This window comes from Corvus kubaryi, unplaced genomic scaffold (assembly GCF_017639235.1).
Source record: "Corvus kubaryi isolate FWS band 111438036 unplaced genomic scaffold, C.kubaryi_AGA036_p1.0 37300, whole genome shotgun sequence".
NCBI classification, from domain to species: domain Eukaryota; kingdom Metazoa; phylum Chordata; class Aves; order Passeriformes; family Corvidae; genus Corvus; species Corvus kubaryi.
In genome coordinates, this window is record NW_024581093.1 from 5609464 (window position 1) to 5626626 (window position 17163).

At 51.5% G+C, this 17163-nt stretch overlaps 2 protein-coding genes across 2 annotated transcripts in view; both read right to left on the reverse strand.

Moving 5' to 3' along the window:
• CCL17 (C-C motif chemokine ligand 17) overlaps nucleotides 1–4148 on the reverse strand; it is a 6209-nt gene extending 2061 nt beyond the window's left edge. The window contains exons 1-3 of the mRNA XM_042027738.1: nucleotides 4008–4148; nucleotides 3513–3624; nucleotides 3050–3149 (exon numbers count right to left, since the gene is read on the reverse strand). Coding sequence (XP_041883672.1) covers nucleotides 3050–3149; nucleotides 3513–3624; nucleotides 4008–4074 — 279 coding nt within the window. The 5' untranslated portion in view covers nucleotides 4075–4148. The remainder of the gene's footprint in view (nucleotides 1–3049; nucleotides 3150–3512; nucleotides 3625–4007) is intronic.
• Nucleotides 4149–9451: 5303 nt separating this feature from the next.
• On the reverse strand, nucleotides 9452–16675 carry CX3CL1 (C-X3-C motif chemokine ligand 1). The gene is made up of 3 exons (XM_042027238.1): nucleotides 16412–16675; nucleotides 13739–13862; nucleotides 9452–13102 (listed from the first exon to the last, which is right to left on the reverse strand). Exons 1-3 carry the CDS (start codon nucleotides 16479–16481, stop codon nucleotides 12001–12003), a joined length of 1296 nt encoding a protein of 431 aa, XP_041883172.1. The 5' UTR covers nucleotides 16482–16675; the 3' UTR covers nucleotides 9452–12000.
• Between the last annotated feature and the right edge of the window lie 488 nt (nucleotides 16676–17163).

Here is a 17163-nt window from a genome sequence, read left to right on the forward strand (position 1 = left end):
TGGGATGGGATGGGATGGGATGGGATGGGATGGGATGGGATGGGATGTCAGGCAGGAGAAGCCACACTGGACCAATCCAGGAGGGACCCCAGAGCAGGGAGTGTCAGAGGTGCTTTCGGTGGGTTCAGCAGACTTTACAGAAAGGGAAGAAATGGGGCAGTGGCAGTGGCGTGTCTGAGGAGAGCCTGGGTCTGAACACAAGTTGAGCCCAAGTGTTGCCTCTACCTCCCACACCAGCACTGGGATTGAAATGAGAGTCAGGGGGATGGAGGCTTGTGGCCATCAGTGCACACACAGGGCATTCCTGCAGGGAGATGGGACAGGTCCTACCACAGCCCCAGGAGAGTCATCCCAGACACCAGAGAGGAGGGGCAGGTGGCACAGATCCTGATGGCAGCACCATGGAGCACTGGTGGACATCAGCCCAGCTTCCATGCAGGGATCTGCTCCCTGGGAAGGCAGATGCAGCTGTGTGTGAGGAGGGGGTGAGGTCCTGGTGGGAACCCACATGGGATGATGCTGAGTGGGAGCACAGGAGGGGACCTGGCTGTGGCTTGGGGGATGAGGCAATCCAAGGCTTCTCAGAGGGGAAGAAAGGTGGAAATGGGCTTCTTAGAAGATAATCTCATGTCTGCACGACTTCTCTGAAAGGAAAAAGGAGAAGGAAACAGATCAAATGGGCTGAAAATGCTGGTTTAGAAGAAATGGTCTGCAGGACATGGGGCAGGGTGGGCATGCAGAGAGCTGGGCACAGCCCCACTGGGTTCTAGTGCCACTGTCCCCAGGCAGGGCTCTGCAGGGAGAAAATGCCTGAAACACAGCAGCCCAAGTCATCTTCTATGGACTTTTCATCACCCCCAGGTCCTCCTGCCCTCCCTATCCACGTCCCCAGTGCACAGACCCTTGGGCCCAGCAGCCACCAGGGTCACACCAGCTCCTAGGCACTGGTTAAAAGCATAGGGCTGTAATTAAGGGAGAACTGAGCTAATGGCTTTTTCCAACCAGCATGTCCTGGCACAGAAAACTTTAATGTGCCAACTCTGAGCTCCCTTTTCAGGCTTGTCTGAGGCACACAGTTGCTCTTCCTTTCCCTTAGCTACTTATTCCCATCCCCACAAGCATTAGTAGATGCCTCTGTCTGCTCTTCATAAAATAAATCAGTGCACGTTGGGTGTTTGAAGGCCTGGAAAGGCCCCACAAGGCTCTGGGGGACTGGGCTTCCCTCTGTGTCCCTGCCCCAGCAGTGGACCTTTGGGTTTGGCTTTAGTCTTCTCCAGCCTCTTCTGCAGTGCCTGGGGTGCTCCCAGCAACCTCCTGAGCCATCCCCACCAGTGGCACGGCCTCCTCCCCGGGTGTGGAGCTCCTGGTTAGGCAAATGCAAAGGCAAGTGGAGAGAAGAGGGGTTACAGACTCTGCACAGGATTTTATGGGTGTCCAAACCACCCACAACCTCACTACAATTAATGATTGAATAAAAATTTTCTGACTGAGGAAAACCCCCACTTTAGAAATTAAAATGGATAGGCACGGACAAAGAAAGCAATGTAGGGATGGGAAATATTCTCTGACTCATAAAATTCTTTGGGGTTTGACGGGGTAATCACAAAAGTTAATACTTTAACAGAGAACATAAACTGTCTGTACATGACAAATGTTGGTGTCGGGCTGGACCTGCTTCCCCTGCCGGAGCCCTGAGGTCTGCGCTGCATCCGAGCCACAGCTGTCAGGAGAGGGCACCAAGTCCAAGCAAACAGGGTGGCTCCATGGTCTGAGGACTCCTGAAGCAGAAAGGCAACAGTTTAAGAGGCTTCTGCAGGCTGAAGCCTCTCCAGGTGCACCCAGAGTTCTCCACCTTCTTGGTGCCTGTAACACCTCAGGTTCCAGACCTGCAGTGTGTCAGGGTCATCCCTCAGCTCTGGATGGGTTTTGCCTCTGCTGTGAAAGCATCCCTGGAGCTGCTGCAGCCAAAATCCCCTTCCCCAGGAGCTGGGAGTGATGGCAGCAGGGCTCTCAGGGTAGCTGTTGCTCAGAGACTGCCTGAGCATCATCTGGCTGGTGGCAAGTGATGGTTTTTTTATCACTTGGTGGGGTTTTTTTGGTAGGTTTCCTTTTTAGGTTGGTTCTTCTTTTTTTTCCCCTCATTTAACTGTCAGAGGGAAAGAAGGAGGAAGTAGGGGGATATTCAGAGTTGCAGCATTTGTGTTCCCCGGTCGCTGTTACACGTGAGGAAGCCCTGCTCTGCTCCTCATGGCTGAACACCTGCCCACCGGAGGGAAGGAGAGAATGAATCCCTTATTTTGCTTTGCTTGTGCGCTGGTTTTGCTTTATTTATTAAACTGTCTTTAACTCACGACTTTCCTCACTGCTGCCCTTCCAGTTCTGCTCCCCCTCCCAAAGCCCTGGCAGGGATCACTGCTGAGCTCTCCATGGCCCCTGGCAGGGGCAGAATTTTCAGGGCTGTATGTGCAGGAATCCCTTGTCTGATTCAGCATCCCCTGTCTGTCCTATCTGCCCAGGGAGCTCTGCAGAGAAACCCTTCCTCTCCAGCCCAGCCCAGAGACACCACAGGCCTGGGCACATGTGGTAGACAGGCTGTGCTCCCTCATGGGGCAGCACATGGGACAGGCTGAAATCTCTAAGCCTGAAACTGATGGCAGTTTTGCACCTAAAAACCCTCAGAGGAGTCTTCAGCCCCTTTTGGGTCCCCTTGAAGTCCCATCCATCCCCTCCCTTTCTGCCCTAGTGAGACCCAGTGGGAAGAGCCCCCATCCCAGCGCCAGTTGCGGGGCTGGGAGAAGAAAGGACACCACTCTCTAATATCACATGAAGTAAACTTTATTTTGTGGCTGTGATCAGCAGGCAGGTGCTGGCGGGGCCAGCAGAATTCCAGGAGCTGGTGCCCAGCTGTGGATGCAGCACAGGGCTCTGGGGAGTCAGTGCCCTCTCCCAGCAGCTGGAACATCCATAGCCCCTTCTGGGAGGGTGACTGTAAACCTTCCTTCCCACCAGGACGTTGGGTAGCCTGAACCAGGGCATCCACTCTACATCACGAGGCACGAAGTACTTTCTTTTTTAGTTCTTGAACTGCTTTCTGCACCCACTTCTCCTTTGGGTTTGCACAGAGCTTGACTCCTTTCTTGGTCTCAAACCTGTCAAGGTTAAAGGTGAAGCTTTGTGAGGAACGGCAGCTATGATTCCACTTGCGCCCACACCATCCTCCCTCCCCTGCACTCTTTCTCCCTTCCTTTTGTTCCTGAGTGCTGCCCCTGGGTGCCTGGTGTCCTACAAGCAGCTCATCCTGCAGCCCAGCACCTCTAGAGCCCGTGCAGAGCCTTCAGGAGCTGTGACAGCCTTGTAGAAGTGCCCAGACAGTCCCATCCTCCCCTCCTCATGCTGGAAGATCATGGAGGTTATGCAGACCTGTCCCTGTCCTTCCCCCAGATGGAACAGATTAACAGAACCCGTGGTGGCCCAGGAGACAGCACAGCAGTAGGGAAGTTGCCAGGACTTACACAATTGCTGGGGAAAAACATTCCCTGGGAGTTGAGTAGAAACCCACGAGGTTGGCCAGCCGGAGACAGCCCTTTACGTAGCCGAAGCAGCACTCGGACGGAATGTAAGGAGCTGGAGAAGACAAAGAGAGATGGTGAATGCTGGCTCTGGAAGGCAGCCTGTCTTCAGGACCTTCCCCCATGGTGAACACAACATCCCTCAAGCTCTGCAAATGCTGCTGTGAGGAGCCCCAGGTGCCCTCCTCCTTCCTTCCTGGGGCAGAAGGATGCTCCAAGTTATCCCCCAGCCCTGCAGCAACTCTGCCAAAGCTACCCAGCCCCAGGAGCAGTCTCCATCCTTCCCTGCACCCCAGGATGTGCTGCTCTGCCCTGGCCTGGGGTTGCTCCTCCTGCCAGCAGTGCCATCCCTGCTCCACACTGGAGTTTCTTTCCCGACCACCCCAATGGGACAACCCCAAGTCCCAACCAGCAGCGGTGGCCCATGAGGTGCTTTACCAGCATCGGAGCATGGGGAGAGAGTGAGGAGCACCACGACCAGCAGGACTGTCCTTGCAGTGAGCATGGTGGCTCTGGGAGGGCTCTTCCTTGCAGGATGCTGCTCTGCCTCTTTGGAGGAGCTCAAGTCTGAGCTCAGGCAAGGAGACGCTGCAATTTATCCTCTCTACCCCTCCCCAGTTCTCCCTTTTCCGAAGAACGAACCAAATTCAAGAAAAAGCTACCACTTCATTGCTCATGGGGATTTCTGTGTCACATGGGATCAGGATTACAGACAGACAATACCTGGAAAGATTAAGTAAGTTATGTCAGCTTCTGTATTCACCCAGACAGGAAAAACCATGAGGGAAGTGAATCCTCCTTTCTGCAGATGTAAACTCAAAAGCTCCCAGGCCTTCAGAGAGGGGATTCGTAGCCATAGGAAGGGCAAAGCTCGGTGTTCCATGCAAAGTCACTCAGCCCAGAGCCAACACAAATATGCTGGAGATGGCTTGTGGATCCTGGAAAGCACTGAAGGGAAGCACAGTGACTGCTGCTGCCACCAGCCCTCTGTGGCTCGAGAGCAGCACGCTGGCAAATACCAGCAGAAATTGCATCACGTTCCATGCTGGTACTGTGGAGAGGAACACAAGTTTTCCACCAAAAATCCCTGTTTAGAGCTGCACAGCGTGGGGAGAAAAGAGAAGGGGGTTTAGTCGAGCCCTTCCTTGTGGACAGGGCTGGCTTAGCCCCTGGCTTCAGGGCAGGGCAGGAGTCAGCATCAGGGTGAGGGGAACTGATGGAAAACTTGCTGTTCTAAGTTTTTGGGTGTCTTTCCTTCATCTTTCTCCCTCCACAGCCTTGAGGCATCCCAGATCCTGCAGGGACCTGCTGAAAGGGGTTAGCCTCTCTGTGTTAACCTAGGGGACAGTTCTCCCCCCTGTGCTGGGCTCCCCCTTCCTCAGACCTTCTGAAGGTCTAAGGAGCCCCTCTGTAGGTCCTTGTCAGTCATGCTCAGCTTGGACACTTTTTTCACCCTTCCCTCTTTCTGACCTCTTTTTCAAGACTCTAAGTGGATGCATGGAGCAGCAGGGTCCCACGCAGATCCCCTGGCACCACAGTCCCCCCTCACCCCCTGTGAACTACCCAAGAGGCCACCTCAAGCCCTTCTTCACACTGGCACCCTCCAGCCACTCTCTGGAGCAGGACATTGTGCCTGGGACTGTCATCCCTGGATGTCTTTGAAAAAACTTGGGAGAAAAACCACCCAATGCTGAGAAGTGCTCTGGTCATGCCCAGTTCTTCCCAAGCTCAGCTTCAGTCAGACACGTTTCCTGCTGATGGAGGCTCAAGATCCACTGCTCTGGATGGACCTCAAGAAGCTCTGCAGAGCTGTGTTTCTTTTTCTGGCAGAAGATCTTCTGGCCTAGGATGCTCTGCTTCCCTTTTCTCAGGATATGAAGCCATGTCTGTTGAAGCCAGATGAATCACAATCCCTGATGTTTCTTCTTTTTTTCTTTGGAAAGGGAAAGGCTGCTGTGCAGGCATTCACTGTTAAGTGCTGGAAAGCCCCTCTGCTGGCCCACGTTTTCCTTTAATTTGAATGGACTCTGAAGAATTTGCTCTCAAAAAATAAACAGCATCCTTGTTATTCTGCAAGAGGAGGAGGGAAGCTGAGGGGACACGTCAGGTGCAGCCTTTGCCAGCAACAGTGCCAGTGAGGGGATGAAGGAGTTGGGCAGAACAGGCCCGTGCTGGGTTTGGGGTCTCAGTGGGTGACTGAGCACTCCCAGCTGAGCTGGAAAACACAATCACGGACGTCGTGCACTTGGGAAGCACTGCAAGAGCAGCTGGGCTGCCAAGGCAGGAGAAAGGGGGCATCACCCAGTGCCTGAAAGCTGTCCCCAAGGAGGCAGTGGGAGGGTTTGGAATAAGTTTTCGGTTTTCTTCTGTTCTACTCAGTCATTTTGAGTCTTCTCCATTTACAATATGGGACATCCTTGTTTTATTAAACCCTCAGCTTTCTGAGTGTAAAGCTCCTCCACATTTCTTTGGGGTGCTCACTCGAGGGTCTCCCCAGCTCCATTTTGAAGCTCTGATTGACTCAGGATGCAATCACAAACAAAAGGCGATTCCTTCTTCCCTCCCAAAATCCCTGTGATTGCAGGTACAGCCGTGCCAGCTCCTACAGCCGAGAAAGACACTCTAAAATTAGAAAAATGAGAATCTCTTCCAACGTCTGCTTCCTACAAATGGACACTGGGGACCACCAAGTACTGTGAGCCATTGATCTGAGATGCATCCTGTTTGGGAAGTTCTGCCTGCAGTCACGAGACACGGAGGTTTGCAGGAAGGCTGTGTCCAGGAGCCCTTCCCCAAGGTTCTGTCTGCACTAACTCACTGGGCAAGCTCGTCCACAGGCACAGGGACAGAGCAGAAACTCACTGTGGGCAGGCAGAAAACCCTCCCAACTACAGCCAAGAAGAGGCAGGGGTCAATGCACCTGCACCAGAAACTGGAAGTGGCCTTGTTTTGCTAAGGAAGATAAAAAAATGGATCTGATGTCAGTTTTCTCAAACACGCTGAAAATGAGACATTTTTCTATTTTTATCCAATGAGGTCAATCAACTACCTCAGGGTTAAGTGAAGGATGGACCTGGGGTGCGAAGGAGACTCTGCACTGGAGAGGCTTCTGTGTCGAGTAACAATGAGGGGAAATGATGCTTGATGAGGACTTCAGGCTCCTTTTTTTCAACCTAGACCCTTTTAGAGCTCCTAGAGTTTAAGCCAGCAGCAGACAGATGCTTCAGCTCAGCTTTTAAAGCAAAACTGAGATAACAGAAAAAAACAGGACATGGAAGCAATTCCAGTTTAATTTTTAGTGATTTAATTCTGAACAGTTAGTCCTGATAATTTCAAGATGGCACTAGCACAGGTTATGAATTTATCTGCTCCTTAGCGTTTGATTAGTATAAAACCCCAGCAATCAGAAAAATAAATGCAGTTAAAGAATGTGATGAGCAAGACACGTTAAGGTACCTAGATACTGTAAAGAAAATGTGTTTGTGATGGGGTTATGGTCAGAGTCAGCAAGCTGACATCACACCCCTCCTTGGAGGATGACTCTCACTTCTATCTTTTTCTTTTCTTTTCTTTTTTTTATTAATTATTTGCTTCATGACAGAATTCAAGGGTGAATTCTGAAGGCTCAAGAAATGAGCCTTCCTCCATCACCCGTGACAGCCACCGAAGAGGTCCCAACCACCTCTGTGTTACCCAGGCTTCATCAACAAGAGCAGCCCTTGTAGTGACATCCACAGGGAGACAATCCTCATAAAAGTGGAGAACAAGCAAATACAAAGCCCAGCAGAGCCACAGCCATGCAGCAGAACCGGGGCTGTGCACCCTGAGAGCCAAAGCAGCCGGGGGACATCCTGCCTCTTGCTGAGCCAGCAGTGTGAAAGTGGTGGTGCACCAGCTTTACCAGAGGCTGCCCCAAGCATGAGAGTCCTTGTGCAACATTTCACAGGAAAACAACCGTGCAGAGCAGGGGCAGGCATGCCATAAATCACAGCCCAAATGAGATGGGATGGAGGCGGCAGTGTCTCCGCTTCACCTCACGCGCCACCCTGGGGAGAAGTCAGAATTTGGAGGAGATAATGGCAGAGGGGTCTCCCTGCCAGGTCCAGAGTGCAGGGAGCAGAGGGAGGGGACAAGCCAGGAGCCAGGGGTGATCCCAGCACAGGCAGTGTCCTCACCAGCGAGGTGACAGCCCACAGGGTCTGAGCACAGGGGTCAGAGCCTCCATCAATGGCTCCAGGCACACCAACGTACAGAACCAAATCCAGAATTCATTTGAGAAGGTTGAGGGAATCTTCTCAGCAGTAGCAGGGCTCCAACACCAGAGGGTCCACCCAGCCAGGAGACAAGACACCTACAGCATAGATCCAAGGTCTGTGCAAGAGACTGGATCAGAGCCAGGACATCAGAGCAGCACTCACAACACAGCAGGGACCAGAGGCTCAAGCCTGAGCTTAGATGAGTTCCTGAAGCTTGGGCAGAGGGTTGGGGGGTGCTGTGGGGGTGAGTCCACCCACAGATGAGGCTGGTCAGGATGATTATGGCCAATTAGTGCCCTCAAGGCCTGACATTTGATGGATTCTGTGGGAACATGAAGGGATGGAGGTGAGCCTGTGTGGAGCCCCAGTGACTACTCCTTCTCACAAGGTCAATCAAAACACCTGCTAATGACATGGTGGAGATGTTGTGGAGCTGGGAATGAAGCATGTGGGTTGGTAAGGGCTGAGAAAGGTCACTTCATGACCATGGGTCCCCCATCTCCTGTGGATTGTAGGAAAACTTCAAGGCAGGACACTTATCTTTTGCATCAGCTGCAGAATGCAACCCTTGTCCTCCCTGAGCACAACAGACCTGGCATTAGTTATCCTCTGGACCAAACTCTACCCCTGAGGCAGCCCACGGAGCTCCAGGAGAAGCAGGGGAAGGTGTGTGGAGAGACCTTGGCACAGGGTCTTTCCCTGCACTGCCAGACACCAACACCAGCAAAGCCAGGGAGTGTGTGCCGCCCCAGCCCAGGGACTGGGCACCCAAAACTCCAGAGGAGCAGTCCCCAAGCAGCCCTGCTGGCGCCAGCTCTGACTGTTGGAAATGACCGGAAATGATTCATCCCGTCAGGCCTGGCTTGTTTGGACCAACTCCTCCTTCCTCACCTGCCCTCTCCACAACAGAGAGGAGAAATGAAATTAAAGAAACAAGAAAGTGCTTTCATTTCCTTAGAGTTTCTTTACCCCCCCCAAATGACCCTTCTGGCCTGGTGACTCAGCTGCAGGAAGTTTTCATTGACTTCTGCATCCACCTAGAAAGGCACGGGGCTGAGAGATGGTTGGGACCGAGCACTCCTGAAATGAATGGAAGATTCTCATCCCTGACCCTCTTGCTCCTGCCAGCTCCCCACTCCAGGCAAATCCCTGGGAACTGACCCTTTCATCAAGTTGCCTTTCCCACCTCTCCTCTCCAGCACCAGTGAGTAGCACATAAGGGCAGCCCAAGCCCTGGCTGGGCTGGGAGAGGTCCTATCTCAGCCCTTGCCCTCTTGCCTCCTTACAGAACAGACTTGGAGCATAATGTTTGTTGTCTCTGAGCTGCTGTTTGGCCATAGCTTTGCTTAAATAAAGCAAAACCCCAGCTGTTTGTTTTCTCTACTGCCTTAGTAGGATGGGAACTACAAATCCCTGTGAGAAAACCTATTTCCTGCAAACATTTGCAAGACCAAAACCCTTAAAAGAGATGGAGCAATAGCCTGGCCACATCCAGCTGTGCTGGCTTTGCCATCTCTTGATGATGCTGGGATGCTTTCCACAATGCTCAGTCATAGGTGTTCATCTCTGCATTTCTGCAGGGACCAGGGTTGGTAACCCAGCTCAGGGCTCAATCCCCTGAGGATGAAAGTTTTTAACGTAAGGACTTTATTACTTTTACTTCTATAAAAATGTACAGCTCATATCTCATGCACACACTCAATATACAAATGAACTGGAGCTTGTAACAGTCACTGTGCTCTACAGCAAGTGAAATTTTAACCCCCAGAAATGGGTGACACCCACAGGCTCCATCCTCCCTCCCTCCCAGACTTGCAGAGAGAGGAATAAATAGCAGTGTCCCCTGTCCTGGGTTTTACCTGTCCCCTGTGAGGGTGCCAGCACCCTGCCTGCAAACAGCTGAGGGACAGGAGAGGGGAGCAGGAAGAGCATGAGGACAGGGCCAGCCTGGAGAAGCAGCTCCCCCGATGAGTCTCAGTGGGATCACGGCAGCTGGAAGACGGCGGGAGCTGGTGGTGGAGCTGAAAGCAGTGTCCTTTCAAAGACTGGTGGCACTCCAAGCGATCTGACTGGTGCACATCCATCTCCCCAGCACTGGTCCAAGACAAGCACTTCACTGGCAGCTAGACAAGTGTCCACTCCATTTGCTGAAGGGCCTGGAGAGTGATCCAGCTCCCGTGGACATGCACAAGCCATCTAAGACCAGCAACAAAATAGACAAGGCACAGTGTTTTCCAGTGCTGCCAAAAAGGTCTCGACTCCAAGCAGCTCAGACAGGACATCATACACATTCAAAAAGCTATAAAACTTCTTTACAAAAATAACATTTCTAGTGTTTCATATAAAAATAATGCCACAGTACATTGCCTCATGAGTTCCAGCTGTGCACAAGTGGGGTGCATGGGGAGGTGGCACTGACAGCCCGATTTGCCCTCTAGGAAAGTCAACCCCAACCAGAGTTCCACAGCTGGGCTGCTGCACAAGGAAGGATTTCACTCCAAATTCATCATTGCAATTAATCTGAGTGCATGCCATACTTGCAAAGGCTGAGATGAATCCCCGGCTCCCCTCTCTCAAGTCAACAAAATGCAGAAGTAAGGGATGTGTGATGGCAGAACGCAAACACGGTTGTAGTCTGTCCCCTCCCCCTGCAGGGCTGGATGGATGCCCTGACGGTGCAATCGGACAGATCTAACAGGCCACATTCCTCAAGCTCTGCTTTACAGCTGGCCCATCTTTTTTGATAATCTTGCTTATTAAGTTTTTCCTTTCATTTTCTGCCTGCGTATTTATACTTAGGGATCTGATTCACTGAGGCTGGTTAGGATCTGACCCTTGATATGTATCTACTTACAAAGCATCATATCATGAAGACCTTTGCACCCTCCAGCAGAATTCATCCTAGAGTCAAAGATTAATAAGGGCTTTCAGGATCTGACCACAGATAAAACGTAAGACTTATGTACAGCAATGTCAGGATGTGTAAAAATCAAAATCAATTTGGGGTTAAAAAAAGCCTGGTTCTGTTACAGTGCTTTCGTAGCCTGATGATCAGTGCTATCCAAAATGGAAAAACTAAAATGTGGCTGAAATGTAGGACCGTGAACAGGCATTTTGTGCTTTTTTTTTTTTTTTTTTTTGTGTGGATCAGCAAATGTGCTTATTTCTAGAGAGAAAATGGGATCAAAAGGACGTTACATCTGCTGTGGTAGAGTAATTCCTGCATGGCTAAATCCAGAATTGCCTTTAGCTCTTCCAAGAGCATTTCCTGGGTTTTGTGCTTGCAGAGAACAGCAAAAATGTTCCAGTGATAACACAGAAATAGCAAAATTATTGGGTGACTTCTTCTTTTCTCCCATTTGCGAAGATTAATCAGCATTATCCTGCCCTGGTGTTGGATGCAGCTGGACACAGGGTGCATCAGCTAGCAGAAGGGATTTATTGCATTGATTTGCTGAGAACCAGCTCTCAGAATTCATCTGCAAGAAGAAATGCCCACAGCTGCTAAAAGGAAGGGCCTGACTTCAAGGAGGAGAGGGACTGTGGGTTGCCAGCTTCTCTGGGGGACCTTCAGTCCCCCCATCAGATGCAGTGTTGGTCACCTCTTTCTGAAAAGCTGGGCTATCCCTCGTGTCTCCAGCAAGAGAAAATGATGAGAGTAAATTCAATCAGCCCAAGGAGAGATGGCCACCAGCTTCAGTCTTGGTCTGACAGAGCAGAGACCTGAAGTGCAAAGAAAGAAGCAGCAGAGAGTTTAAGTGCAAATTGTGTGGGTTTGGTGTTAAGATTGCTCAAGGTGGCTGAGCCCAAGTCCAACAGTGTGGGTGGGTGAGTGGCTTCTTGGCTGGGCCATGATGAACCACACAAAAATTCCCAACAGCAACTTGGAAGATCACATCACCTGGCAAAGAGCCACCAACAGCAATAGAACAGCCACAGCCTTTGTACGTAACAGTGCCAGTAGAAAAGAAGTGTCTCCCTTATTTCCAAAACACTGTGATTGGTCAACGATGAAGTAGATATATTGTTGGACATCCTGCTCTACAAATAAATCAGTTTTCTCTGTGATTTTTTTTCCCAGGCTTGCTTCCTACTGGTCACCAGTTCAGCATGAACAGCTTTTCTGCAGCAATACACATATAGTTGAGGCCAGAAATGTCCATGCCACGAAGCATTCAGATTACTTCCATTGGATAGACATTGTCTTGATGTCCTGCCTGCTGGTAGAGCAAGCCCTGTACCATTTCTCTTGACGTTTCTTCTGGTTTGACTCCAAATTTCAGATACAGCCATACAAGAACAACACTGCTAGCCATCAGTCCACACACCACAGAAACTGGGATGACAAAGTGCATTTGAGACTTCGACAAGAAGCTGGGCAGAGGCAGATTGTTTGGCCTGACTGTGATCATCTGCACTCTGGCTTGGCCTGAGAATGCCTGGTGAGTGGAAACTACTGTGTCTGAAGGCCCTTGCTTTCCTACAGGCGATGAATAATCAAATGTTCTAGTACTAAACACATCTGCAGGGGGACCAACAACCCTGTTGGTATGGACAGAAGCAGCTTTGTCTATGGCTGTGGTGGAGCTTAGAGTAGAAACTGAAGTAGTCTGTGGTGCTTTCTCTGGGACTGTTATGGTCTCCATACTGCCCCAGATGGAGGGGAGATCTGATCTAGAACTGCTGGAAGCAGTGTCTGGTGTGTTGGCTCTGGCACTTGTAGGCTCCAGGGATCCATTTGTAGGAAGTACAGGTTGGTCTGATCCTTTAGTAGCAAGCATCAGGTCTGAACTTGAGTTAGGAGAAGCTGTATCTTGAACAGTGGGGTGTGGGGAGGGTTGGCTGGAGTCCATGGCTGCTGCAACAGTTGTTGAAGATGCAGGAGAGTTTGAGGACTCTCTCTGTGCTTCTGGAGTAACCTCGGAGTGTGCAGCCTCTTCCTGTATCTCAGGAATGGATCCTGCAGGGAGCTGGGTGGGGTCCTGCCTGCCCAGTGGAGACTTGCTGGACACCTCTGTCCTGGCAGCAGGAGCATGTATTCTCTCTCTAACTGTTGTTCCAGACCCTTGGAAGAAACTAGTTGGAGCAGTGGCTTGAGATGGAGCCACTTCTGGAAGACCAACATGTTTCTCAACACTACCGGGCTCTTCTGGTGAGGTGGCATCACGTGGAAGTGGGGACACTGTGGCCTTTTTCCGGTCCAGTTTCTCTCTGATCTTCTTCACCCACTCTTCATCTGGATCTGCACAAATCTCCTTGGACTTCAGAGTGGTAAATCTGAAAATAAAAAGGGATCACTCACTGAATAAAGAAAACACCGGTTCAGGTGATCAGAGCTATGGGGAAAGTGTGTAGATAGCAAACACCGGGTATTGTCTGGATGATTCATCTCAGGAAAGGCAGGTGCCTCTGATATCTGACTGAATGAGTAGCAGCAGAACATGACTCATGAATGAAAGGATTTTCCCCTAAGACTTTTTCCTCTTTCAAAAGCATAATGTCCTGCTTGGACATAGCGTTTCCCTCCTGCACTCAGGGCAGAAAGCTTCACAGGCCCCAGCTGCCCTGGGGCACACATGAGTGAAGACAAAACCCTCTGATTTACTGGGTGATGTGAGACTTTCCGAGGTCAACCCAGCAGCTTCACTTTGGAGCCACTCCCTGGGTTGCAATAAAACGGTGTCAGTGGTGCGTCAACTTCAGCTTAAGTGAAAAAAAACAATTATCCCAAAGAAAAGAAACGGAGCTTGTCTCACTTCCAGACAAGCTCACAAGTCTGAATCTGTCCAGACAACGTATCTGCTTTCAGAGAAACACACAAGCTCTCTCCCCACCTGGTTCCTCTGCCCTGTTTTGCCAAGTACATCCCTCAGTCCCTTTCCCCAACCCACTTGGAAGTGGGGCAGCACTTACATGATGGCTTCTTTTCTGCAGCTGGGTTCGGTCCTGTGGTAGCTCCTGATCTGCTTCTCTGCTAACTTAGCTTTTGTAAAACTTATGCACTCTATTGAACACTTCAGAGGTGCTTTGGGTTGCCCTGAAATAAAAATTTCAAATTATTAAGCATTGCCTTTTTGTCAGGGCCTCTCAAAACCAGCACTGTTTCTTTTCCCCCTTCTTCAGGGAGAAGTCCAAAATTTGCCACAAAAGTTAAATCCTACAGGGTTTAACTGAGGGGGGAAAAAGCACTGTGAAAATTGTGGGCTTTTGAGACAGTGTTTCAGCTTGTCCTGTAGGATGTGCAAGCCCTTGGACCTGCAGGTCCTCTCCCCTTTGGGTCCCAGGAGGACTGGTCTCAGCACAATGCCCGGAAGATACATTTCTTCATCTGCCAAAGACCTGCTGCAACCCTCACCAGAGGGCTCTTGGTGCAGGAGATGCAGACCAGTGGGCAGGGTGCTCTGTCCTCTCCTTATCAGCCTTATCTCTTCCTCCTGTGGGACTTCCCCTCCAAGGAAGCATCCTGCCTCTCTGCTTGCTGGTACACGGTCTCTGAACGCCACCTGGGCTCAGAGAAAGGGTGCAGAGAAAGAACCTTTTGGTGAATGATGCTTCACTCCCACAGGTATCTCAGCAGCCCAGCTACCCAAACACATCTTTTCCACCTCCACTGGAAAATATGGTTTTCAGTTTGCAAAGTGTAAAAATAAACCCCCCCTTGACCCCTTCAAGGGGCACGGCTGGTCACACCACTGGGGACCATTCATGCCTGCATCCACCTCCAGCCTCCCACAACAGGCACTTGCACAACACATCCTGCCAACTTGTTCCTGACATCCCTGGGGGCAAGATTTACAAAAACAAGCCCTGATTTATCTGGGGCCCCTGTGAAGAAAGGAACTGGCATCTGGTTTCAATCAGGCTGTGTCTCACAAAATGTTGCCTCTGGTTCCCAAGTGAATGTGGTGAATTTTATGCAGTTCTGTTAGGAATGATCCAGGTACAGGTACAAGAATGAGCATCAATACAGGAGAACTCTGAATTATTTCAACCATTTACTGGGGAAACTCGTGGTTGCAAAGAAATCCCAAGCAAACCCTCCTGTGGCCCCTGTACAGAAGCCCATTTCCACCTCTAGAAAGTTAAAGCAAAACTCTTTTGTCACGCAATAATGTCTTCTGTGGCACTTTAGGGTCAAGAATTCCCCGCTCAGGGGCAGCTGCCTTCCCAATTAACTCTCATTAACCAGAGGATATTCTGCTGGTGTCCTCCACTTTCAGAAGCACAGTTCAACAAAACTGTGACAAGAGGGCCAGACCATCCCAGTGGTCAGTCCCTGACTGCTCCCAAAGTCCCTGTTCCCCTGAGAACCCCAAACTGATTCTACAATTATTGGCACCAATGAAAATGGTTTGTATTTGGCTGAACTCCTGGTAGGTTTCTCCCAGAGTGGAGGAGCTTAGAAAGCACCTTCCAAGGACAGAGGGATGCCACAGGGAGGATGGAGCATGGGTGGAGGATGGTCCTCCTGGGGCACAGAACCCCACTTCTCTGAGTGGCATTTGAGTGTTTGCCAGAGGGATCTGGGATTTCTCCACCCAAGACTACTGCTCTTAGGAGCCACTGGTACCTGCTTTTCAGGACAGTTCCTCCAAAGACCCAGGGAGCTCCACCAGCCTTTCAGCAGAGCCAGCCCGATTTCCTCATTGTAGGGAAACGGATGTTTGGCCATGGGTGAGCAGAGTCAGGCAGTGCCAAGCAGGCAGCAGGTTCCCAGGGCAGGGTAAGCTTCCTGGGGTCCCTGCTGCCCACTTTTCTCGGGCCAGCCCTGGAGAACCTGCCCAGAGGTGTGAGGAGGGAGAAGCTCCATCCCCAGCTGCCCGTGCTGTCCTGACTCCTGTCCGGTGGCAGCAGGACACGGAGCTCAGGGGCTCTTTGCCCCTCCCCCTTCCCATCGTGGGAGTAGATCACCCCTTGGTCCTGGACAAAGTCCAGCCTTGCCTGCGGTGCTGAGAGCCTGTGTGACAGCCCAGCACCCCCCTGCTGAAGCGCTGCCTTGGGCAGCGATCACCTGGGCCATGGGCCACTGACACCGAGCCCGGCCCCGGCGGAGCGAGCCCACCACGTCCCGCTGCTCCGAGCCCGCTCAGCGCCACCCGCAGCTCGATCTTTGTCCAGAGAACCGGAGAGCGTTTCCCACACGCACACACCCAGCAGGTGACAGCCCCCGCCTCACGGTGACGGCAGCGCCGGCACCCTCAGGATAGGGTGCAGTCTCCTCAGACACCCACCCTTGGCCAGCTGCAGTCTTCCTGCCACGTCCCCAGGGACATGAAAAAAGGGGGGAAAGAAGTACGTTATGCTTTTTTTTTTTTTCCTAATACAGGTTATCAGGACGTGTCTCCGACACTCTCCCCATCTGCCCTCAGGCGTGACAAAAGCCATCACGGGGCTGCTCGGATGTCCCTGCTGCCAGGATTGCGGCCATAGGCTTCCCCCGCACTGCTTCCCAAACCCAGCCAGATCCTGCTAGGAGATTTCCTGCATCCCACAGAGGTCCCTATAGCCTGATCCGGTGCCACCTTCCCCCTTCCCCGGCCCCATCAGCATCCCCTCATGAACGTGGCTCATGGAGCTGTGGCTCACCTCCAGCCAGGGTCACCAGGCACAGGGCCCACAGCAGAAGCAGCAGGATCTGGAGACAGACAGCCTTCATGTTACCGTGGTCGGCAGAAGGAAAGGCGGGCACGGAGGGATTACCGGCAGTATTTCCCACTCCCGGCTGCTTATTGCATCCTCCGGAGCAACACAGATGCTGCCGCTCATTCCAGGATTATAAAGCTCCGAGACAGAGCGTTAGTTGTTATTCAGGTCCCTCACACGTGTCCAGGGTGACGACAGGAGGCGGAGGGAAGAGAGGGAGAGAGGGGAGGGAATAGCGACTGCTATGGAGAGGGATGGCTCCTGGAATTCCCCAGATGTACTTACACCAGCTTTTCCTAACACATGCAGAGCAGCCCCAGACTGCTTGGCAAATTATTCAGGGACTTTCAGGGGTCGGCTGCTGCCTCCTCCTATCCCACCAATGTCTCTTGGCCTGTGCCAAGGCATCACTGTCCTTAGGCTTGTAAAGCTCTCCCCACCTCCAACTACAGCTCCCCGCTTCTCAGTAAGCTCATTAATTACCACAAATGCAAAAGCAGTTATTCCTTTCCTTTTTGGCAGCCATCTTAGAACAGCAGTCATTAGGCCAAAAGAGGTGGAATTTGCTAATCAGGATTATGAGTTCATCAGCTATACTTTGATGTCAGGCCAGGCTGCCTCTAAGAAGCACCACCAAAGAGAGGGGTGAGCAGGGACCCAGTGACTCTGCACACGGCCTGTGCCCGGGCCGTGCT

Coding starts and splice junctions, on each gene's coding strand:
- CX3CL1 (XM_042027238.1), bottom strand. CDS start 16,481: ATGAAGGCTGTCTGTCTCCAGATCCTGCTGCTTCTGCTGTGGGCCCTG. Junction 13,863..16,411: donor CCTGGTGACCCTGGCTGGAG/GTGAGCCACAGC, acceptor TTTTTATTTCAG/GGCAACCCAAAGCACCTCTG. Junction 13,103..13,738: donor TGCAGAAAAGAAGCCATCAT/GTAAGTGCTGCC, acceptor TTTTATTTTCAG/ATTTACCACTCTGAAGTCCA.